The sequence below is a fragment of the Struthio camelus genome, chromosome 4 (genome assembly GCF_040807025.1).
Source record: "Struthio camelus isolate bStrCam1 chromosome 4, bStrCam1.hap1, whole genome shotgun sequence".
NCBI classification, from domain to species: domain Eukaryota; kingdom Metazoa; phylum Chordata; class Aves; order Struthioniformes; family Struthionidae; genus Struthio; species Struthio camelus.
This window is the reverse complement of record NC_090945.1, coordinates 56,919,064-56,942,498: the sequence shown is the minus strand read 5'-3', so window position 1 is coordinate 56,942,498 and position 23,435 is coordinate 56,919,064. Positions and strand designations below refer to the sequence as shown.

General features: G+C 41.8%; 1 protein-coding gene across 3 annotated transcripts in view; it reads left to right on the top strand.

The window, feature by feature from the left end:
- Positions 1 to 22,662, top strand: part of PDGFRA (platelet derived growth factor receptor alpha) — a 37,257-nt gene extending 14,595 nt beyond the window's left edge. For all 3 annotated transcript variants that reach the window (XM_068942875.1, XM_068942874.1, XM_068942873.1), the window contains 18 exons: positions 455 to 626; positions 728 to 917; positions 1,431 to 1,546; positions 2,023 to 2,149; positions 2,984 to 3,177; positions 3,588 to 3,682; positions 3,786 to 3,918; positions 8,695 to 8,799; positions 10,221 to 10,331; positions 10,609 to 10,762; positions 12,035 to 12,201; positions 13,376 to 13,491; positions 14,097 to 14,219; positions 14,834 to 14,945; positions 17,093 to 17,192; positions 17,314 to 17,419; positions 18,164 to 18,399; positions 19,256 to 22,662. In XM_068942875.1, the coding sequence (XP_068798976.1) occupies positions 455 to 626; positions 728 to 917; positions 1,431 to 1,546; positions 2,023 to 2,149; positions 2,984 to 3,177; positions 3,588 to 3,682; positions 3,786 to 3,918; positions 8,695 to 8,799; positions 10,221 to 10,331; positions 10,609 to 10,762; positions 12,035 to 12,201; positions 13,376 to 13,491; positions 14,097 to 14,219; positions 14,834 to 14,945; positions 17,093 to 17,192; positions 17,314 to 17,419; positions 18,164 to 18,399; positions 19,256 to 19,403 (2,505 nt within the window). In that variant the 3' untranslated portion in view covers positions 19,404 to 22,662. The remainder of the gene's footprint in view (positions 1 to 454; positions 627 to 727; positions 918 to 1,430; positions 1,547 to 2,022; positions 2,150 to 2,983; positions 3,178 to 3,587; positions 3,683 to 3,785; positions 3,919 to 8,694; positions 8,800 to 10,220; positions 10,332 to 10,608; positions 10,763 to 12,034; positions 12,202 to 13,375; positions 13,492 to 14,096; positions 14,220 to 14,833; positions 14,946 to 17,092; positions 17,193 to 17,313; positions 17,420 to 18,163; positions 18,400 to 19,255) is intronic.
- Positions 22,663 to 23,435: the final 773 nt, after the last annotated feature.

Genomic DNA, 23,435 nt, shown 5'->3' with positions numbered 1-23,435 from the left:
CTTGTCTACCATTCTCACCATCCTTATTCTCACCAGAGTCCTCTCCATGCCAATAAATTATTTTCATTTTGAAAGCAGACAGAACATAGCATCTAGAGCATCTAGCAACTGGCCACTTTTTGCCTGGTGGAAAGCATAAAAATCCACCTTCATGAGAACTTAAACAAAGAAAACTCAGGATAAGAACCTATCTTCTGTTTGAGGAGAAGGTAGCAGAAGCAATAAAATGCTCTTTCAGGCTGTCCACCCCGTGGCTGCCCCCAAAAGGCTGTATTCTTACGGACATACCTTTTGTGCCCGTGCCTGAAAATATAACCCCAACTGAGTAAGCGAGTCTTCTGCCATATGGGGTTTAGATTATTGCTCTCACTGCAGTGGCATGGTAAATCCTCAGTGCTGTGCTTTCAGCTCAGTTACTTAAGCAAGATTTTTTTTTTCCTTCTTTAAACTACAGAAAGAAAAAGGTCTGATAAAACTTGATGATATCAAAGTCCCATCGCAGAAGCTGGTTTACACCTTGACCATTCCTGAGGCTTCAGTGAAAGACACAGGGGATTATGAATGTACTGCCCGGCATGCAACCAAGGAGGTTAAGGAAAATAAGAAAGTAGTCATTACAGTACATGGTATAGTCTGTTTTTAGTGTTCAAAAATTATTAACATGTTGGAAAATACCCTTCTTCAAATATGCTGCACAACATTATTTATGCAAGTCTCTCATTTACAGACAAAGGGTTCATTCATCTGGAGCCTCACTTTAGCTCTCTGGAGGCTGTCAATCTACATGAAGTCAAAAATTTTGTTGTCGATGTGCAGGCATATCCAGCTCCAAAAATGTACTGGTTGAAGGATAACGTGACTCTGATCGAAAATCTTACTGAAATTGTAACCAGTTCAAACAGAGTCCAGGAGACAAGGTAAAAAATACTATTATGAATCTCACTTGTTGACTTGAGAGTTTCTCCTCCAGAAACCGCGACAGCACTCCTGCTCTCTTTCCACTGCAAATTGTTGTTTCTTCCTCAATAGCATTACAAATCTATTCTTTATTTTCTGTTCTAAAGGGTAATGCCTAGTCTGCCTCCTTTAATCCCCTTGATACCATTAAGTTCTTCAAACTATAGAAATCTTGGGTACTAATCCTCTTCAGTCTCTCCATAATGTCTCCATTCCGACAATTTCTAGCTATTTCCAATAATATCAGGTGCTTTGTCAGATCCCTACTGCATATAATAATGCTCACTTGTTTTTCAGTTGTATTTTGGCAGCCATTTACTGTTCGAATAATGATTTTAGAGTAACGACAGGCTAGAAATGCCAAATGTTGACATGTTATAAACTTCACATAGCTAGATTATATGTTGTATTGAAGTGGATTTTTTTTTTAAAGTTTACCTTAAAAATATAAACAAAAACTCTTGGTTTGGCAGGTTTCAAAGTGTATTAAAATTGATCCGGGCCAAGGAAGAAGACAGTGGGTACTATACTTTGGTTGCTGAAAATGAGGATGAGAGTAAAAGATACACCTTCTCGTTGCTAATACAAGGTAAGGATCCCCAAAGCCTCGCTCACCAGAACTAATGGGACACGGCAAACATTTGATCTGCTTAAACATGGGGTAAACACTGAATATTGGATTGCCTGGAATCTTGAAACAAGAGGGGCGTGAATTGGTGTGTCCGGAGGAGTGCGTGCGTGCTGAATCCTTGGAGCACTTGAAGACTGATCCTGGCTTTGACTTCTGCGCTGGCTTTGTGCCAAAAAGAAACTTTATCCTCCCGTCTAAGTTATTCCAGCTGACGGTGGGAATGATAGCTCATTTAGTGTGACATGTGGACGTGGCATAGCCGCAGCACTTCCTCTGCATGGCTCTAATCTAGGATCTGCTCCCTGAGCTGTGTCTGGGTCTCTTGCTGTTACTAAGCAGTTGGTTAAACAACACCTGTCCTGCTTTATTTGAAATTTCAAGCTGATTTCGTAGACCCTGCCAAATATTTTAACACACTCTTGATTCATTCCCAGTTCCAGCCTTGATCTTAGACCTGGTGGATGATCACCATGGCTCAGCAGGGGGGCAGACGGTGAGGTGCTTGGCAGAAGGGACCCCGCTTCCTGACGTGGAATGGCTGGTTTGCAAGGACATTAAAAAGTAAGAAGAGCAGGCGCCCTGTTATCTCAAATTGTGACTGATTTTGTCCTTGACTAAGCTAATACTGTTAGTTGCCGTACTATGCTTTCCTTATCAAGGGCCAGTAAAGCATAAATCTGATTTGTCTTTTTAGAGGCAAGCTGTTTATACTTAGAGAGAGGTTGTGAGTATCCTTCCTACTGATTGTACCCTGTAGGACACAAAGCATCAGTTCAGCAGGTTTCTCTAGAAGTTTTGTGTTCAATGAGTGAACTCAGCAGACTTCACAGTCCCAGTTTGAATAGGGATCTAGAGGAGTAGATGTCTCTCCATTCAGGGAGTTTTCATCATTTCACAGACAGACCAGTCTATCTCATTAACACGCTTGTGTTCTTCTAAATTTTCACTTTTTTAATTGACTTCCCCCCAAATGATACTTTTCACCTTCAAAGTCCTTCAGACATACAGAGTAATTATTCCCATATGTTTGCTAGCTATAGACCGACCCCTTCTATAGCCTTTGGGAAGCTGGACTTTCACTGGGAAATTACACACCTGTACCCCTTTCTTCAGGGAGAGGGAGACCACACATGAAATGAGGCTAGAAGCCCTGGGCACCTCCCAGCTGTGTTCTGCTGTTACTATGCTAAAATTGCTCACACTCCAGTGGGATGATTGTCCTCCTAGCCCTGCCCCAGGGAGGCCTGTGCTGCACAAAGGGTTTAGCGTGATACAGTCTGGGAAAAATAGAGGTACATTCAGTGCAAAGCTCTATGGGATATATAGTAGCACCGAAGTCTGTTTATATCCATACCTAAGGCCAATATCCATTTCCACTCTTATTCTTCTCTGCAGATGCAGCAATGAGACTTCATGGACTCTTTTGACTAATAATATCTCTGATATACACATGGAAGCTCATCTGGATGAGAAAAACATGGTGGAAAGTCAGGTGACCTTCCAGAAGGTAGAGGAAACCCTGGCTGTTCGATGCATGGCAAGAAACGACCTTGGTGCTGTTACTCGGGAACTGAAGCTTGTGGCTCCCAGTGAGTTAAGTTAGTTACTTCTGTGAGGTTAGAGCACAAATAAATAAATGCATGGATGTGCTGCAATTAAAAAGAAATGGAAATGGATTTTTTCCACCCGGGGACATCTGAGAATGAGGCATTCTGCAGGTCTTTACTGGGCATCTGTTTTCCACTTATTATGCGGTTCCATGATTCCTTTTAACATTTTATTAGCGCTCGCTATGGGAGGTTCTTCTAGAAAACCTCTGCGTTTGGTCTTGAAACAGGAAGGCAGAGTTGCTCTGGGCTGGGAATGACTTTACAGTCACTGCTCCTGTCACATCTGCAGGACACAAGAATTGCCGTGGTACGGGAGGTGGGTGTCTTGTGCATGTGTTGTGCTCCTCATGGCTCAAGAGGCAAATGTAGTCTATCTTTCTACTCCACAGCCTTGCGATCAGAACTAACAGTGGCTGCCGCAGTCTTAGTACTTTTAGTGATTGTGATAATTTCACTGATTGTGCTGGTCATCATATGGAAACAGGTAATGTAGAAACAAAAATGTTTCGGAGCTAACCTGGCTTTTGATCTACTCTGAAATCAGGCACATGACTAAATGTTGGTTTTGCAATCATTGTGCTTTGCAGAAGCCCAGGTATGAGATAAGATGGAGAGTCATTGAGTCTATCAGCCCCGACGGCCATGAATACATTTATGTGGACCCAATGCAACTGCCTTATGACTCCAGATGGGAGTTTCCTCGAGACGGGTTAGTGCTAGGTAAGTTTCTTCTGAGGGGCTAATCCAGTTGCTTGAGGAGAAGGACAAGTAAGGGCAACTCTGAAGTCTCTGCTACCAGGATTCGTGATATAACTCATGGCTGTGAAGTCCAGAGTTTCTCTGTGTCTATCCGTTCATCTTAGCTCTGCTCTCATAGCTTCTCTTCTCCTTTTCTTTTCCACATTTGACAAGTCTGCCATCTCTAGCACCTGGGCTTTACACCTCTTTTTTCCTCTCTCTACTTAATTGCTCACATTCAAGCTTCTTCTATGTTTCCAGCAGCTCTCTCTTGCCAGAAAGGAGGAATACTTTCTTATTTACTACTGATAATCTCCTTTTTTAACTTCTTTCCCTCTGCCCTCTCTGCCAGCCCTTCTCCAATGCTTAGATAATGCAGCTGTGGAGATTAATTTGTCACCTCTAAGTACATGTGTGCTTCTTTGGGGACATGTCCATGCCATGTCATGGAGCACTGTCTGGAGCAACAGAAAGTGCTATGAGCGTGGCTCTGCACACAACGGTAGTGAGCCCTGCTGAGAAGCAGAAGACACTATCTGGCTTATGTTGCTGTTGTCTTATGTCTTAGGGCAAGGAAGGCTCTCTCTTTTTCTGTTGAGCCATCTAGATGTGCTCAAATAGTCCTTTCTTTCCCTTTTTCCATCGACCACCGTTGCTTCACTGCATCAGGTTCAAGTACCCTGAGTCTGCCTTCACGGCTCTGCCTCTTCCTACTCGTCTAAGAGCATCTCACTTTACATCACCCCTTGCCTCTTCCTCTCTTGCAGTGGGGTCGGCTTTGAGCCCCATGTACTGGTGCCTCTGGGCCTCCACTCCAGCTTTCTTCCACATGTCCCACATGTATCAGGCCTGCCCAAAATGGCTTACGCGGGCCCTCCCACCACCAAATTCCAGCTTTGCGACTCACTTCTGCTGAGGCACTGACAAGAAGTGAATCAGCGTTTTTTTGTCTGCAAGACATTTGTGTATTTATATGTAGAGGGCAAGTCAGGTCTGGAAACAATTATGCAGTTTTATTAAAAATATTTTTAAAATTATTAATCCATGAAGTGCATGTATCATTGCTGAGTAACTGCATAATCTTATTTTTGTGAATGCTGTCCTTCCTCCTTTTCCCTCTGCTCCTTTGCTTTGCTGTTCCTGCATTGTAGTTCATATATAATTCAGTTAATAATTCTCCAGGGCTGGCCCAGTCTATCATTTATATCAATTGAAAGTTATAGATAACTGTAATAATTGTAAATAATTGTAACAGTCTTTCCAGGTACTGCTTTAAATGCTTATGACAACCCTCTCCAGCATGTATCCGCGCTCAAGCTATACCCATAAAGTACAGAAGAAGAAAACTGAAAGATGTTTTTGTTCTATATATTTTAAGGAACATGTTCCCTTGGTGTAGTTCTCCTGTCATATAGAAAGAATTGATGTTAATTCTTGAAAGAAGAGGCACAAAAATTTCCAGTTGAGGAACAATGTCCTTTACTTAAATTCAATTGCTAATTGAAAACTAGAAGAGGGTGGATATTTAAAGGCATTATTTTATTACAACCCGGACTTTCATTACATGCCTAAACAGGATTTGTCAGATCTGAGTTGTTAATAGACCACCACCGTGATTTTGTCTCCCTCTGACTCGTGAGGACCAGTTTACTTCAATGCCTTCATGTCTACAATCATATTCACAATAGTAACTACTTCAAAAACTAGCGACACGTTCTTTTAGCAGTCTGGATTGCGCAGAGTCTTTTCTTGACACAGTTGATACACATCGCCTGGGCAGTTTTGCCACATGTAATGCCTCATCTCAGGCTGTTTTGTTTCTGGGTCTGATGGTTCTGGTTTGCCGCTATTGAAGCGGGAGATAACAGCAAAGGAATTGCACCTTTAGCTCAGAGGGGCTCTGAAGCAGGATAGAAAAACATTTTGGCTCGTTCGGAGGAGCACTTCCCATCGTGGCTGTGAAAGCCAGCTGGCGTTGCTTTGTTTCCCTAACTAGTAGTGCCTGGAGTGCAGTGCTGCGCTAAGTGCCAGCTCTGAACATTGGCTAGCTGCAGTTTCAATAGATACATTTGGGTTACGCTGCAGATTTCCCTTTGCTATCCTTCCTCCACAATGTATGTAGTAGCCTGCTGTTTAAAGCACTAAGCAACTGGTGCAAGATGTGGAGACACTTAAGAGTAAGAAATCTTGTAATGCAGTGAGCTGCTTGTAGGCCACTGCCTCCTCCTGGGAGGACTGCCCCGCTGAAGTGGGGTGTCCCGCCGTCCTTGTGGGACCTCTTTCGGTGGGACGGCAGAGGGCAGGGTGTTTCGAGGATGAACTCCCTCCCCACTGTTTTCCCAGATTTTCGAATTACAGCAGAAAGGTGGCAGACTTGCTGCCTTTGCTTCTCAGGGAGCCACCCATTTGTCATGGCAGCTTTAGTAAAATGAAACCCTGGTCTAACAGATGGGATCAGACCCATCCCCATTTGCAGCTTGTAAAAGGGCAATTTAAGTAGTTATATAGCATTTAGCAATGTGATACCCAATTTCTCATGAGTCTAGAAACTGGAGGTAGGTTATAAAGCCTGTTACTTGTTTGCCTTTTACTATTGACCAAGAGAGTAATGATTGAATTTGCAGGCTTGTTTAAATGGGCTGATCATCACAGCTCCATTTTAACCAGAGAAGCATCCACTTGAGAAGGCTATGTTTGGAACAAATTCACAGACTTCAGGTTTATATTTGCGTTCCCCAGGACAGAAAAATGGCATCCCTCTGGCTATCTCAGCAGAGTAGCTCTGTGGATGGATGTAGAGGCTCAAGTGAAAATAATTCCCAGTACGGTTTAAGAAGCCTGGTGTTACCGGTCTCTGGGTAGTCCCTCCATTACAGTAGCACTGTTCTCTGACAGGCAGATAAGGGTGGTGCCTTTATATTAAGAAAAATACAACTTAGTATAATTTTGGGCTACCAGTCAAGGCCTCAATATCATGAATGCGATGGAGCTAGTTGTGTTACAGACACATCCAACTCTTGAGCAGTCAGCTCCCACCTGGCTCCAAATTTCAAGTGTAAAACATGTGGGGCCAGGCCTAAGTATACAGAGAGGGGTGAAAAGGGGAAATAACGATAATAGCTGCCTGCCGCTCAGGAAGCGCTCTTGCCGTCTCCACATGCTCCCAGACATAGCCGAGGTGCTGGGGAGGGAGAAGTGCGTCTCATGCTCGATTGACAATATGGTCTGAGGAGGAACTGGCTTGTGAAGACAAGGAGATCAAGGAGCCTCAGCAAATGCCATCACATTCCGAGCTGCATCCTGCCATGTGGCTCCCAGATCTTTGCTCTGAACAATTTCAAGGGCCAAATTTCAGACTCAGGTTGTTTGAATTAGTTTGAAATTTAGTGGGAAGCTTTCTCACATCCTGACTGGGAAAAGTAACCTTGGACGACAAGAATCTTGAAAAGAAATTGCATAGTTTTTTGTGTGCATGACAAACTACAGTGTCATAATCTTTGAGAGGTTCTTCAGTGCTAACACCGCTAAGCATACTTCAACCATTTCTTGTGCCTGGTAATGACGCAGATTTTGGGGGGCTGAAAACATCCTGCTGAAAGTGTGTATATGATAAAAGTGTGGACTGTAGCTTGAAGATAACAGAAACATATGGTATTGCATGCCAGATAACACCTTCAGAAATGTGAGGAGATGGCAAGTTCAAATTGCATACAAACGTCAAAGACAAAACGCTATATTTTTCCGTAATAAAAACCACTACCTAGTCTCCCTGTGTTGGAAGTTAAAAAAAAAATCATAAAATAAAATAGCAAGCTCATCAGGAATATGATAAAGTCCTGGCATCTGGAGTTTATAAATGGGTTTGTGCACTGAATAAACGTTGCCTTAATGAACTTGCTTTTCAATATGGAACCTATGAAATATATTATTTTGGAGTATGTTTGTGCAGTTCATATTTCTCTAAAATCTGGCTCAATCTGTACACAGTTCTTCAACACACTGTATCCATAACAGAAGACAGGATATGCTAATCCAAAATTTTTGTCTAAATTGATTTGTGGGAAGAGTAAAGTGTGTATAAATATTAACTATTTTATTATAGCACTGGGAAATTTGGTATAAAATTTATTCAAGCATATGAAACACACTTGTACGTTACACTTCAGAGGAGTTTCCCCTCATATGCGATCAATAAGTATTTCAACTTCTTGCAGATCACTGATGGTCCTGGTTTTCTATTCCTAAATATGCTGCTGATTCTCTTTAGTCTGCCTTACTGCTAGATGTATTGGTGTAACAATCTAAAAGTACAGCTACAGGGTCCAATTCAGATCTTAAGTAAAGGGCACAACTGTGCTGTAGTTGGATATTGACTGAGGCAGGACAGTCAAATTAAACACGAGAGAATTAGTGTTTAGAAAGGATAAAGTGAGGGTGTCAGGGCAGAGTAGGAGACAAAATTGAATGAAAGCAGTTGTTTCTCAAAGGTGCTTTCCTACAGGCTCCCACGTGCAGATGTGCTCCTGATGTTTGCCTGTTTGTTTTTGTTCAGGAATTGCATTTAATGACGGCATTTATTTAAAACATATTGCCTTTCTGCCTAACAACAACAGTAATCATAATAATACGCATGGTCTGAGTAAAGGAGTGTGCTCATTCCACAAGGGAATCACGACCCATAGAGGGAGGAATGGCAGCAGGAAACGAGAGGAGTTGCTGTTTATCTCTGGAATAAACAACGGTCTCTGTTGTGTTCAGGTCGAATCCTTGGTTCTGGTGCTTTTGGAAAAGTAGTTGAAGGGACTGCATATGGACTGAGTCGCTCTCAACCAGTGATGAAAGTAGCTGTGAAAATGCTGAAACGTAAGTTACCATCGTCCTGTTTCCCAAGCTAGGTAGCGCATGTTCCCACCAGGTTATTTAAGCATTGCTTGTGTATACACAGTTTCTCCTTGTTTGAAGTTGAAAATAACCTACAGAATGATTTGAATTTGAAATTACACCTTAGATTTTTTCACAACATTTGCAATGTTTTCAGACAGTGTCCAGACTTCTGAAAATTTCGGAGGTTTGATTGTAGCCGTATGGGCTGTAACAGCAATGGTAACTCAGCAAGTTCAGAAAAAGATAAAATAACCATGAATGTTTCTGCTATCAAATTAAAGCAGTATAGCAAAGTAGAATTAGTCAGGTCTCATGTGAGGCTCTTCAGTGAGGCCCTTCAGTCTACTGAGGACTACCCAGTTTATCACAGCTAAGAATCTGCCGTAGTGATTCTGGAGGGAGTACGAAATGGATATAAGCCACATCAAAATGAGTATCAAACATAGAAAAATATTACATGATGAGATGTGGATAAAAGTAATGCTATAAATAAGATAAAAGTAACACTATAAATAATTCTGGGCTTTTCTCGGATATATTTTATACTGCGAAGAGGACAGTATTGGTCCTGTACACATAAGAAGCTACAAAGAGAGGCTGGGCCAGGTATTGCCAAAAGAATTGAGCCATTTGACAGAACCACTTTGTGGTCCTCAGGTCTTTGAATGTCCAGCTTCCAATTAGCCTTGCAGCATGAAGTCAAGTAGTTCACAGGGCAGCTCTACTTTATTTCGTCTGCTAGGAGTCATTTCAGCAATGAGGTGCCGTCAGGGAGTATTGCTACCCAGCTGTGGTCATTTTCCCTGAGCAGCCTTCCTTCGCCCAGGAGTGGGTTGCCTTATGTGCACCTACACTGTCAAGCCAGTTGCTCTCAGTGTCACGCCATCACCAGATGAATCAGACAGAATACAAATCAGTTTGCACCCGGGGCACGTTCTATGGTGGGCACAATTTAGATATTCTCTGCCGAGGTCCAGACACTACAGACAGCACAGACAGGAGCCAGTTTGAAGTACTTGGCCCAGGAACCACCCTCTGGTGTGGAGACGAGCAGACTGCAAAATGGCTCTGGGCTGCCTGGGAATCCACTGACGCTGGGAAAATAGCATCCCTCAAACTGGTGCCTGGGGTGCCCACCGGAAAGGGGCAAACAGCTCCTGAGCTGGGTCAGCTACTGAGCTGGGTTGAACAAGACCCATACTGGTGATTTGTGACTCCTTCCCAAGTCTTAAGGAATTTCCTTGTCAAATAAAGGACACAATCTTGTTCAAGAGACCATGGCGTAAACATTCTGATTAGGCAAACGATATTTCTGAAAATTGCTTAGCTGAATAGACGTCATTTGTTTTTGTAAAAAAGGTGAATGTTCTCTCTGAGTGGCTGATGTGTTCTTTCAACAGCTACAGCTAGATCCAGTGAAAAACAGGCGCTTATGTCTGAATTGAAGATAATGACACATCTTGGCCCCCACCTGAATATTGTGAATCTGCTTGGAGCTTGTACAAAATCAGGTGGGTTTGGCTGACACGAAACGGAGGTTTGCTGTGGAGCCACTGCTCGCTGTTTAACAATCACAGAAGTGTCAGGCAAAGCATTTTAAAAATGAATGTAAATAAAAGGTTTTGCAAACTTACTTGGTTTCTGATAGCAGCTATGATCATAACCACAACTGTTACAGTCATAACAGTAAATGGAAATATACTAGCTTCTAATGTTCTGTATATTTTACATATTATTCTTCAGATTTTTAAAAACTCATCAATAAGTTATTTTGCTTTATTTCATCAGGCCCTATTTACATCATCACTGAATACTGCTTTTATGGCGATTTGGTGAACTATTTGCATAAGAACAGGGACAATTTCCTGAGCCGACACCCGGAGAAGCCAAAGAAGGATTTGGACATCTTTGGGATGAACCCAGCTGATGAAAGCACAAGAAGGTGGGAAACAGGACAGAAATTTGTACGACCTGCAATTTAAGGGCGTGTCATTGCTAACTCTTATTCCTTCCCTCCTATCATTTATGCCATAGCACTCAATAATTACTCTTGTTAAACTTTTATTTATCAGGTTTCATAGGGTTTCAGCACTTTTAACTCACTCTTCCTGACATGGGTCCCGGATCCAGGCTCTCCTCTCTTTCCCATGTGCAGGGACACCCTGTGGCCCTGGGAGCCCTTCTCATCTGCCAAAGACACACCAGTTGCTCGGCAGGCTTCCCTCTAAACTCTGGTAAACTCACATACTAGTGGGAGCACACAACATACAGATTTTGCAGACTTTCCAAATTCCTCTCTGCCCAAGGGAGCATGAGAGATATACGGATCAAGAGAAAATCATACAAAATTTGTATGTTCTTTTGCCTCTTATTTTCTCCTGGAAAGCCCAGTTATTTGCATTAGCTAACATCCTTACTGGACTCGCACAGTCCTGCACCTGCCTCCTTACAGTGTCTGCTCTGGAGCACTGAGTCAGTCTTCTCCATCTTACAGCTCAGTTCCTTCTTCCTGAGCTGATCCTGAGGCTGTAAAGAGCATTTGTAGTTAGAAAACATTGTTCAGTGTTCCTCTCTTCTGTCTAAATGTCCTCCTGCCTCTACTCATCCATCAGAGTTTTAAAAGTAAGCACTTCCAGCTGTTTTCCTTATTTCTCAGTCTGGGGAATTTCCACTCTCCAAAACTCCTTCCTTTCCAGCACCCTGGTGCTCTCTAAGCTGATGTTCTCCTTTACTTACCGATGGCTTAGCCAGACTCAACACTTCTGTTACGGTTAATGTTCATCCTGTACCTTTTCTAGATGATGGTAGAGAAAGCTTGTCATTCAAGCAAATCAGCGATAAAATTTAGAAGTTGCATAGAGCTTTTTCAAAAAATCACCTAGGCAAAGAGACCAACCGACTTGTGGGTTTGCTTAGCAGCGTTGGACTTGATGCAAACTGAGTAAATAGTTTACTTGTATCGTTTGGAATACCTTGAAATAAACGTCCTAGCCCATCATAGCTAAATTCAGGAGGATTTTTAGAAGCTAGACAATATATGTTTGTATATTTGGCTATTGATAAAAAGACACCTTCTAGGCATTTGTATTTGACCATTGTGATACATAGTAGCAGGTATTAATGCACGTGCTGTAATATACAGATACACTGGCATAGGGGTGGCAGGGAAGCCACCTGTGCAATCCTGGTCAACACGATTTTTTTCCAATTTCAGTTATGTGATTTTATCTTTTGAAAACACTGGAGAATACATGGACATGAAACAAGCTGATACAACTCAGTACGTGCCAATGCTGGAAAGGAAGGAGGGCTCTAAATACTCAGATATCCAGAGATCTGTGTATGACCGGCCTGCTTCGTACAAGAAAAAATCTATGTCAGGTAATGGAACTGTCTGTTCTGCATTCGTCATTAATGCCAATAATTCTTGCATAGAGGCATGTCTTATTTTTGCCTTCTCTGATATGGGCTTAAACCACTGTGTGCTGCAAAAATGTGAGTACAAAACTATATGAGTATAAACTATGAGCTAAAAGCTTATATGCCTCGTTTTCATCATGCTCTGATGATAGGAGCACACACTCCTTCTGGAGGAGAAGGGATAGCACTATGTTTTTGCATCTATACTGAAGTACAGAGTGGCTATATTATACAATACAGCTATAGACACGGTCCTTGGAGGCAGGGGTCTTATTACTGTCTTGTGTTTTGCAAGATTTTCAGCAATAATGATACTTTATATTGCTCTGTTTCCACTTATATTTCACACTAATTGACACTTACCAAATGGAGAACACTCCCAAATACTTTCCTGGATTATGTAATGAAGATAATGGCTGCATCCCATTCCCTGTCCCTTTTCTCAGAAAATAGATATGCTTTGCTTTAAAAATAGTCACAGTCACTTCTGGCTCTAGGCCTCAGGAACTGAAGCATATCCAGGGCCAGATTTACATGGCAGACTAATGTACTCATATTCTGCCCTGGGACAGTAGGGATAAATGAATCACTGAATTTTGACTGCTTTTTGCTGACATCTTTCATTAAAAAAAAAAAAATTGCCATAAAATTCCTGACCCTTTTTTTGCTGGTATTGGATTAGTACCAGTGAATACTTGCTGGGAAACATAACAGTGTTCAGCAAAAGTAAATGGAAAAAAATGTACATACATGCACAAAAATCTAATGAAGTTACCACCTCTGAATAAATGTTTTTGAACCACATGCTGAATATAATAAATAACCCATATAACACTTTAGTGGGCTTTTTTATCTCCACTTTTTCCCACGATTCGCTGGAAAAAGAAAAGCTATAGACAGAAGAAAAAACAAAATCTTTACTTAATATTGGAACTTTTTTTAAAGAATGCAATATTTGTCAGTGGCTGATGCAGACATGAAAAGTGGTTGGTTGTTATGAAAAGACTGTTTCGGTCATGGCAATCTGTTAAAGCCATCAGCTCAGAATCATGACAGGTAGAGTGAAATGGGTGTTGCTTTCATACTCTCTACTTTTGTAGCACAAAACTACTATTTTTTCTCTCTTTTTCAACAGAATCAGAAGTTAAAAACCTTCTTTCGGATGACAGTTCAGAAGGCCTCAGCCTATTGGATTTGCTGAGCTTCACCTATCAGGTTGCACGGGGAATGGAGTTCTTGGCCTCTAAAAATGTAAGTAAATAAAAAGTAAGTAAAATGTAAGTAAAAATGTAAGAAAGTGCCAAAACAGCTTCACCTCCAACTATATGTTTCAAATTAGATTTTGAAAACACAACACAAAATAGCAGTCTTTCAGGGTCCTAGGTGACTTTCTCATTTCCCCAGAAACCAAGATCACCACAGTCAGAAAAATCAAAGCGGTGGTCCTCTTCTCCCGTTGCAGCCCACGACATTCATCGAGTCAGGGTGCCAGAGATAGGGCTGGATGGCCCATCTCAGCAGGATCTGGGTGGAGGGTGTGTACCACCACAGGGCCGGTCTGGCCCGAAACACAACTGTGTCATTAGCATATAATGGGTAGCGGGGAAAGGACGGCGTTGCGTTGCTTCTACCTGCTCCCCACTGCAGTAGATTCCGCACTGGTCCCCTCTGTGTTTGAGGACTCGTGGCTCCCTGCCCCTGCTGGTGCTGTATTCCAGGTGCCTGCTCCGTAGAAGGTTTTGTTAAGGCCGTGCCCAGAAAGTCAACAAATCTGGACTTTTTCAGGGAACTTTGTGAGGGAAATGGCCCTCATGGAATTAACATGTCCTTGAATGACTTAATTTCTCTCCATATAGTGCGTACATCGTGACTTGGCAGCTCGTAATGTCCTTCTGGCTCAAGGAAAAATTGTGAAGATCTGCGACTTTGGGTTGGCTAGAGACATCATGCATGATTCCAACTATGTCTCCAAGGGCAGCGTATGTACTCCTTGATCTCCTGAGCTCTCTTTTAATTGAAATGTGAAGTGTCAGTTTTAAGTGCTGTTTAATGCTCTTGCCATTCGGTATTGGTTATGCTAACTGACAGTTGGGATGCAAACTCTTGAGAACAATTTTTCTCCACTTCATTAGTTCACGTAACTTTCCTACGCCGGCTTGAATGATGAAAAGTGCTTGGCCACACTTAGTACGTTACAGGCTTACATTTTAACTGGCAAGTTATGTGACTGGATAAATTATTAAGGAACTGTCACTGTGACATACAAAGTAATAACACATCAATCAATGACATATCAAATCTAGATCAACAGTGCCAGCCTTGTATCATGTCCTCAATCAGCCTGGTCATTTGCTAGTAGTAAAATGAATAAAGTTATGTCTTAATTAGTTTTTCTGGGGGGTGTATTGTATCATTGCTTATAATTCCAGAACCTCAGTGTGCTATATGGAATTAAAAATAAATACCAGCCAGGGTAACACATATTTTCTCATTAGGGAGAAGTTAATTCTTGTTGTCAATCAACTCCTGTAGTGGGAAACATTTCTTTAATGATTAATTTGTGGGGTTTTGGGTTTATTTCTTTTTGCTGTAGACTTTCCTTCCAGTAAAATGGATGGCACCTGAGAGCATTTTTGACAATCTGTACACAACATTAAGCGATGTCTGGTCTTATGGCATTCTGCTGTGGGAAATATTTTCTCTTGGTATGTACTGTGACTTTCCTAAGTGCAATAATTACGCTTTTTCAGTTCAAGCTGTCCTACATAAAGTATTTCAAATTCTCCAGTAAGAATATATGCATGGAAGTAATTATTAGTTATTCTCCTATACGAGGTTCCAGATCACAATGCTAGGTATGCAATAAAAAGTTCTCCCCAAGTTCTTGTTTGTACTTTTTTGCAAGATACTTTTTTTGTTAGAAAACCAAAAGCAGTGAGTGAAACGTTTTTGTGGAAAAGTATTGGTTTCTCCAGGTCAGAAAGGAATTTCTGGCTAAAATGAGAAGGAATATGTTTTCTCAGTTAACCTACAATTTGACGGTTAGGGCCCTCCCTTGTAACAGGGAGCCTTGGGACCGCCTCTGAGCCTAGTGGCTGTTCTGAAATGGTCTCTTCACATATGTTTCAGAAGATCCCATTTTAGTCCCATTACAAAATGAAAACAAATGTCATTGGACATTGAATTCTCATTTCCAGGGCAGCACTATTCATACAATTGGTTTATGGCAATGTATAGTGGTTATGACAATGCGTAGCAGTCACAAGCATGGTATGGTTCCCATTTGGGATCAGCCTGATTCATTTGCCTCCCGGGCGGGTGGCTGGTCTGTTTTGCTACATGCGTGTGTCGCCAAGATTTACTCTGAGTAGAATTCATCACGCCTGGACGGTCTCTACAATGGGCCCAAGCCTGATGTTATTTTCTAGAATAAGCTGTCATATAACTGCTTCTCAGAAAGCAGCATTTGCATCATTATTTACACTGTTGATTACTGTAATCTCTGAGCATCACGGGAGCCTATAGACATCCTTTCTGCAGCCTCTCTGGGAAGCACCTTACTGCCAGTGTATAGATGGGGAACTCAAGCACAGTAGGGTCTGTGCTTGACTGTCCTGCCTGTAAGGGGAGGTCTGAAGCCCAGTTTTAGGTGAAAACCTTGCTTTTGAAAGGTAAAGATTATAGCATATCTGCCTGCTCCTGACAAAGCTGCTCTTTCTTGGAAGACGAAGCCGAGTTTGTTCAGAATGTCAACTTTGATATCTTGCAGTGAAGTTGATTTCCATTTTAATGATGCTTTTACATATCATCAATAACTGAGTGTGAGTGCTCTGATATGTGTGCGCTATGGCCCCAAATAATCACTTAACAATGTTAGCTCAGGAGCTGAGTTCAAACTTTAAGCTTACCCATCCTCCTTACGTGCTAGCCGTGGTCTAAAGCTAGTTGTCCAGAGAGGGAAACTTTATGTAAACACTGCAGAGTGCATGTTACGCTGTGGGATGACTTCCTCAAGGCGCCCGGTAGCCCACCAGTGGGCCACATGAAAGCTGAGGAGAGCTGCTGTGAGTTGGTGACAGCCCAGGTGCTGCTGGGCTGTCGAGTGCTGAGTAGTTTTTCTCCCACTAGCCCTGTTGTAGAGGAGTCAGCGGAAGAGCAGGCTATGGCCTTGACTGATGGCAATCAGTACAAATAATTTGCGCTGCTGCATCACACGGTATACTTCATTTATTCGTTTTTGCCAGCTTTAGCTCAGTTTCATTAACTCTGATGGCATGTTAAACTGTAATGTTAACATCTTTTGACACGAGCAGCAAGACGGTATTTGGTGCACTCTTTGCAGAGAGTCATTCTGCTCTCCCAGCACAAGGGTAAAGTTTCAGTTTTATAAGCAAGTTCTAATTTAGGGCCACTTCACATTACAAGTAATGAGTTATAATGCAGTTCTATGCAAAACACAGCTTCTATACTTGTTAATTATTATTTTTACCATGAGTTTCCAGTTCTTGGTACATCACAAAACATAAAATGATCACTATCCGGAAGAGGTATTCTGACCTTCAAACCTTTCTTAAAACAACTTTGCAAAGCCAGCTGTCTCTCACTTTTCTACATTCATGTGCATCCTCAGCACTCTCCAAGACTTTTAAAATTTACCCCAGTAGAGCATTAAGCAGAGAACAGGACTGTGCAGTTTTCCGTGGTTCAGCCTCTTTATACAGTTCAGCAAACACCCATTAGCAGGTGTTGGTGGATTTGTGAACTTTCGTTTTTAATATCATAAGCTGTGATTTATTGCAAGGTTGCAAGTATTAAAAATATATATGTAAGTCTTTTTCTTATTTTTTTGCAGGTGGCACACCATATCCTGGCATGATGGTTGATTCTACTTTCTACAATAAGATAAAGAGTGGCTACCGAATGGCAAAACCAGATCATGCTACCAATGAAGTGTATGTGTGCATTTGGTTTTCCAGTGCCTGGTCTGCCTCTGAACAATTTCAGCTTTAGCTTCTGTTTGGTTACGTGTTTTCCTCTCCCAACCAGTTAAATTGGTTTCTGTCTTATCCGCAGGTATGAGATCATGGTGAAGTGCTGGAACAGTGAACCAGAGAAAAGGCCGTCTTTCTACCATTTGAGTGAAATTGTGGAGAGCTTGTTGCCTGGGGAGTACAAAAAGGTTTGCTTTGTGGAATTTCCTCTGTATTTTCTGCACATATTTTCAGAGGGAATTGTAACTGTTATTCTGACCGTCAGAGCCATGAGCATTGAACTAACACATCCTAAGCTGTGTAAATTAAATGATTCAGACAGGGATGTGAAACTAAGGTTATTGAGAAAAACAGCTTTGCAATATTAGCCGGGAAGCAGAACTTTCCATTTCTAATTAAACCCTATTGAGTTAATATTTCTGCTGGAGAAAGGGTTTTATATATTTTAAAGGGGTTTTCCAGGCAGTAGAAGAATTCTAGAAAAAGGAATACTTGACCCACATATCTAATCTCCCTTTGGACCTTGACACCATTTATTAGCAAGTTTTCCTATTATACTTCTAATACCCACCTCTGGACAAGCTCTGCCTGCTCTATCATTTAGTGTTTCATTTCCCTAACTGCCTTCACCCCTTTTCCTCTTTCACATCTACATGCCTGCTCTGCGCTGCCACACTCACTTCTGCGTCTTCCAAAATCTGCTTGTCATTTCTCCCTTCAAATTCCCAGTCACTCAAAGATTTGGGCTTCTCTGTCCAGCGTTGCTGGCCCTAAATTATGTACCCTGTGCTCATGTTCCCTGGGACAACAGTGTGGTACTTTTGCTCAAAGGGCAGAATATTTGCTGGGTTAGTGAATCACAACTATCTGGCTGAAGAAAGGAGGCCTGAATGAATAGCATCTAATGAGGGGTTTGAAATAACTGTTTTCAGAGCTACGAGAAGATTCATCTGGACTTCCTGAAAAGTGATCACCCGGCTGTCACACGCATGAGAGGAGACTGTGACAATGCTTACATTGGTGTCACCTACAAGAACGAAGATAAGTTAAAGGACAGGGAGAGTGGATTTGATGAGCAGAGACTGAGTGCTGACAGTGGATACATCATCCCCCTGCCTGATATTGACCCTGTTTCTGAAGATGAGCTTGGCAAAAGGAATAGGCACAGGTAGGTGGGGTCTATAGCCCATAGTCTTCATTCTGGGCCGTATTAAACTATATGCATTCACACTTTTCACTGCCTTACCACACAAATAGTTCCCTTGGCTCTGCTGGAGCTAATTGTAAGGAAGATCCCATGTAAGTATGGCCATAGTGTTTTCAGTGGGAAATGCCTCATGTGGACCTCTTTTGGGTACTGCATGGGACGGGGATTGCTGGTAAGGTGCTCCCTGTGAGCCCTGGAGATTCTCTTGCTAGCTTGGCCCACTCACGGCAGCTGCTGATGGCTTTTTGGGCACATTTCACAATACATTTTCCCCCTATAGCTGAATGGCATGGAGCTGGGTGTGAGGTCTCAAGGGATTGATTTGTTCCTTGAGAGACCAGCTCCAAAATTCAGGCTAAGTTGTTTTTTTTAATAACTTCATTGGCTTTTTTTTTGAATTGACAGCGGGGTATCCAGAACCTTTTACTGCTTCTGGTTTAATATTTATGCCCTCTCTCTGTTATGCCATCTTATTGTCACCTGAGTTCCCCAGATTTGCCTAAAGTGACCTACTTTCACAGCACTGTCATAAAGTAATATCCAGTTAGTCTGATATTTCTCTAGTGAATCTCTGGAAGAAAGTGTGTTGAGGAACATACAAACAACCTGCTCCTTTAAATTCTGAGGTGTTTCATTACCCTTGAGAAGTAGGATGCGCCATATCCTAATAAATGGGTAGTCAGACTTACCTGAGAGAGCTCTGTGTGTCAGAAAGGGTGTGGGGAGACTGTGTTCAGTACTATTAGAAATTGGGTTATTATGCTTACTTAGCTGCATTTGCTGTGTGTTTTAGCTCTGAGAGGTTTGTCTCTTCCAGTTCCCAGACATCTGAAGAAAGTGCCATCGAAACTGGTTCCAGTAGCTCTACTTTTATCAAGAGAGAGGATGAGACCATTGAGGACATTGACATGATGGATGACATCGGGATTGACTCCTCAGACCTGGTAGAGGACAGCTTCCTGTAACCCCCCGGAAGCCACGGACACCTGCCAGCTCTGCACAAGGGGAAGCTTGCCATGCAGTCTATAGACTTCTGCTCCACAGAGAAAACCACTTTATTGCATTGTAAAGGATGTGAAGAGAAGATGGACTTGTACAGAGAAACTCCCAGTGATGGTCATGGGAATCAGCTTGACTAAGAATGAAAGAGACATGTTGAGGATGGATTTTTTTAGTGTTGCTTCTTGCAGTACTTCAGTAGCATCTCAGCGTTGTTTGCCATTTGAACTGGTAGAAGGACGAAGGAAAAGGCCACAAACAGACCAGTTGTGTGTTTCAGGGGCATTCATATGACTTTGACGGATAGGATTTCCACTGCAGCAATACTTCACCATTGTAATTGTGTAAATACCTGTCCACTCAAGGATCTTTTGAAGTGCACATTGAACATATTCTATGGATTTTAGAAGAGATCATTCATGAATTTTGTGCACTTCCTCCCTCAATCTCAGTGTCAGCTGCTGTGAACTATCATGTGAATTGAAGAACATGCAAAAACCACTTTTGGACCACAAAGGTCTAAAACCACAAGGGACTGACTGGTACTACAAAACTTGTTACTTTTTACCATTAATGCAAGTAAAGGAGAATAATAATAATAATAATTAAAAAACAGTCTATAATAGGTGTTAGAAACCTAGTAAGTCTTTATTAACTATAGAAGATAGCTGTTTTCATAATAATACTACTACTGTTTTCAGTAACACTAAGTGTATATTTTATAATTCATTGTCCTTCAGTAAAAGCACAATTTCAAGAAACTTCATTAAGCAGGAGAAAGATTTATGACCTGAAAGTGTTTATGAAACAATCATTTTATCTGGCTACACGCAGTATGGTAAGCGCTCTGGTTAGTTAAAACTACTTTAACACGGAGAAACGTTTGTATCTTCTAATGTACTAAGATTTCATTTTCTATTATGAGCTGATTAGCTTTTCTAATCAGATATACTAAAAGCCATTACTGTCCTCTGATTTAGAAAGGTTCTAAACATTTTAAATTTTCTAAAATGTAAATTTATGCCACATTTCCAAGATGCTGGAGGGTGGAAGTATATGACAAACCACCAGCAACATCCCATTATTAGTGTTTCATGGCTACTCAAAAGAAATCGTATCCTGGGGTAAACAGTGAATAATTGAGTTGATATTTGAACTGGTCAAGGAACAAAGACATCTCTCCTAGCCTGGAACTCCCGATTAAATAAGCAGAAGTAATTCCGCAACAAATATACTCGTCTTAGTTTTCAGGTTTAAATAGCATCAGAAAACGCTGAGTCTGTTATCTTTGCAGACTGTAACTACAAACGGTGATTGCTTCCAAGTGTTTTTTTTTGGAGGAAGGTGCATGAAAATGAATCCACTCTCAGTCTGCAATAGTTGTTTATTGACACCACTTATATGAACAAAGTATTATGATTACTGCTATCACTGTACAATGTATTATCGACATACGATGCTTTGGAAGACTTACGTATGAAAAAGGTACATTACCACAATGGACCCCATCCTTTCTGGTGCTCAGTTTTCAGACTCAGCAACAATTCATTGCAATGAGCACCTCAAACGAAATGCTAACCGTCTGGCATGACACAGTTGATGCAAATGCGGTGCAAACTCACTCTTGTGTTGCAGCATTTTCCTGGGAAGGGTGAAAGATGGGCCAGCAGTGACGGACAGAACATGCTGTCTGGGTTCTGAGTAACAAATCTAAAATTCAACTTGAAATGGCCCTCGGAAAAGCTACACAACTCCCCTTGACTTCAGTTGTTGTGGAGGATTGTGGCTCAGATGAAAACAAATGTAATATTGTCAGTGTTACAGGCAAACAACTGAGTCTGGATTAAAAATGTCATCTGATTAAGGCCACTTACAAATGTACCGCAAATGTGAAAATATGACTTGAAGCGAGGCACAGAGATCTTCAGCCTGGAGGATGGCTAACAGTCAAGAATGAGCCATGAGCAATGGCACATCCTCCATTTCTTGCAATCAACAGAGCAAGTGTCTTTTTGGAAGCAGTGCTTTGGCAAAACATGTCACTGAGCTCTGTACAGGGATAACTGTGAAATTTAAAGGCTGTTGATGTAGCCAGGACAGATGAGATGATGCCTCCCTCTAACTATGAAGTATAAATTAGGGAAACACAAATGATCTACTGGATATCCCAGCTATCTGAATGGCCGCTTGAGGTCACGTATGCCTTAATTTGCATGTGTAGTCAGTACAACTACACACTCAAATTGGGCAAGTGGATTCACCTGCATTTTTGCACATGGCCTCGTGTTCTTCATGGTTGGAAAATCAGGCCCGGCATGTTTAATTATATCAGGTACTGGAATATAAAGACATTTTCATGTGGTCTCCCCTTCCTCTCACTGGTTTCATCCAGTATCTCACCACGTATGTTGGCTCTAGACCCAAACTGGAGATGTGAACCAGAACTGGCTTACTTTCTAATCCCTGGTAACGGTAGTTTTCCATCCTGTCACAAGTATCATGCAAACAAACTGCATCCGTGCCAAGGGTCTAGCCCAACCCAGCTCATTTCAGGCTTGGAATCAGATAAGCTAGCCTAGAAACTGGGAATGAGAAGCAGAGGAAGAGAGGGGATTTACTATAGTGGGAGAGGATGATTCATTTAGTTTTATGATATTTTCAGTATTACAGATTTTTTCTTTTATGGCTTTATTTTTGAGAAGCCGTTGGAAGACATATTCCCAATTCTTTCTCTAGAGTAATTGTATAATGACAATCAGCATTAGCCTATGAAACACAGCTTGCGATTTGGAATGGCCAACCAATTCCTTACAGTGTGGTCTGCAACTTGTAAAAAATGGTCCTATTACATGATGAAGGACGTAAGATATGGTGATGTTATACATCAATATGTATATAAGTATTTTTATATAGACTTCTAGAATACTGCCAAAACATTTATGACAGCTATATCACTGCCTTTTGTTTATATTTTTTTTACTGTGATATATTCCACAGGCACGTTAACTGTTGCACTTTGAATGTCCAGAAGTTATATTTTAGAATAATAAAAAAGGAAGTGTTTCCAAAACGGTGGCTGTTGTGAAATATTTGAAGAAGGGCAAACTGGCCTGAGTGATGGTAGGCACAAAATGTATTACAAAATGCCCCTGTTGATATTTTGTCTTTAAAAAATCCTGTAAATTAAGATCTCTATATTTCAATAAATGATATATAATTTAAGGATATGTGAGGGGTCTATACTCACTTATTGAAAGATGATTTTAAAGAATCAGTCTTGCTTGGGTTTTTTTTTGCAGGTGTTTTTGGTTAATGGGGTGTTCTGAAAAGCTGCCGGACAGAAAGGGCAAGCAGGGCTCGGAGCCCTTCAGGTGGATGCAGTGAAGAAGCGCATGTGAGCAAACGACCTGGGTAGCGAGCGATGTCCACGGGGGGCCGCGGGGTCCCTCAGAACGTGGCAGGCGCTGCACTGCAGTGACTGCTGCCGTGTGCAGAGCGCGTGCGGCGCGCTGGGTGCTGAGCCCCCGGCGCGAGACGGCAGCCCTTCGAGGCCGCGGCAGGGTGAGCGCCAGTAGGTTTGCCTCCTGCTTGGCTGCACCCGTGGAGGAAGCGGGGCATGGTGAGCAAACAGAAAGGTTGTGCCCCGTGCCTGTGCATGCCTAGGCGGAAGCTGCCACAAGGTTTGTATGCTCTCTGCCTCTTGTAGTACAATATACATTAAGATAAAGGATTTTATCCAAAGACTGTTTTAAAAAGCAACGGTGTAAAGTGGCAAGCGAGGGTCTTTAGCCTAAGTCTCTTGATGAATACAGAGGATTAGGTGATCATGGCTTTAAATGACCAAGGTTTCTCTTTCTCTGGCTACAGCGGTACATGTTTTTCAGCCTGGCCTGAGCTCACTTTCTTTATGAATCGAACTGGATTTTCTCTCAAGAATCTGTGCTCCTACAGTAATTAATTTAACCTAGCGGATATAATTGCATGCGAGCTTGAGAAGA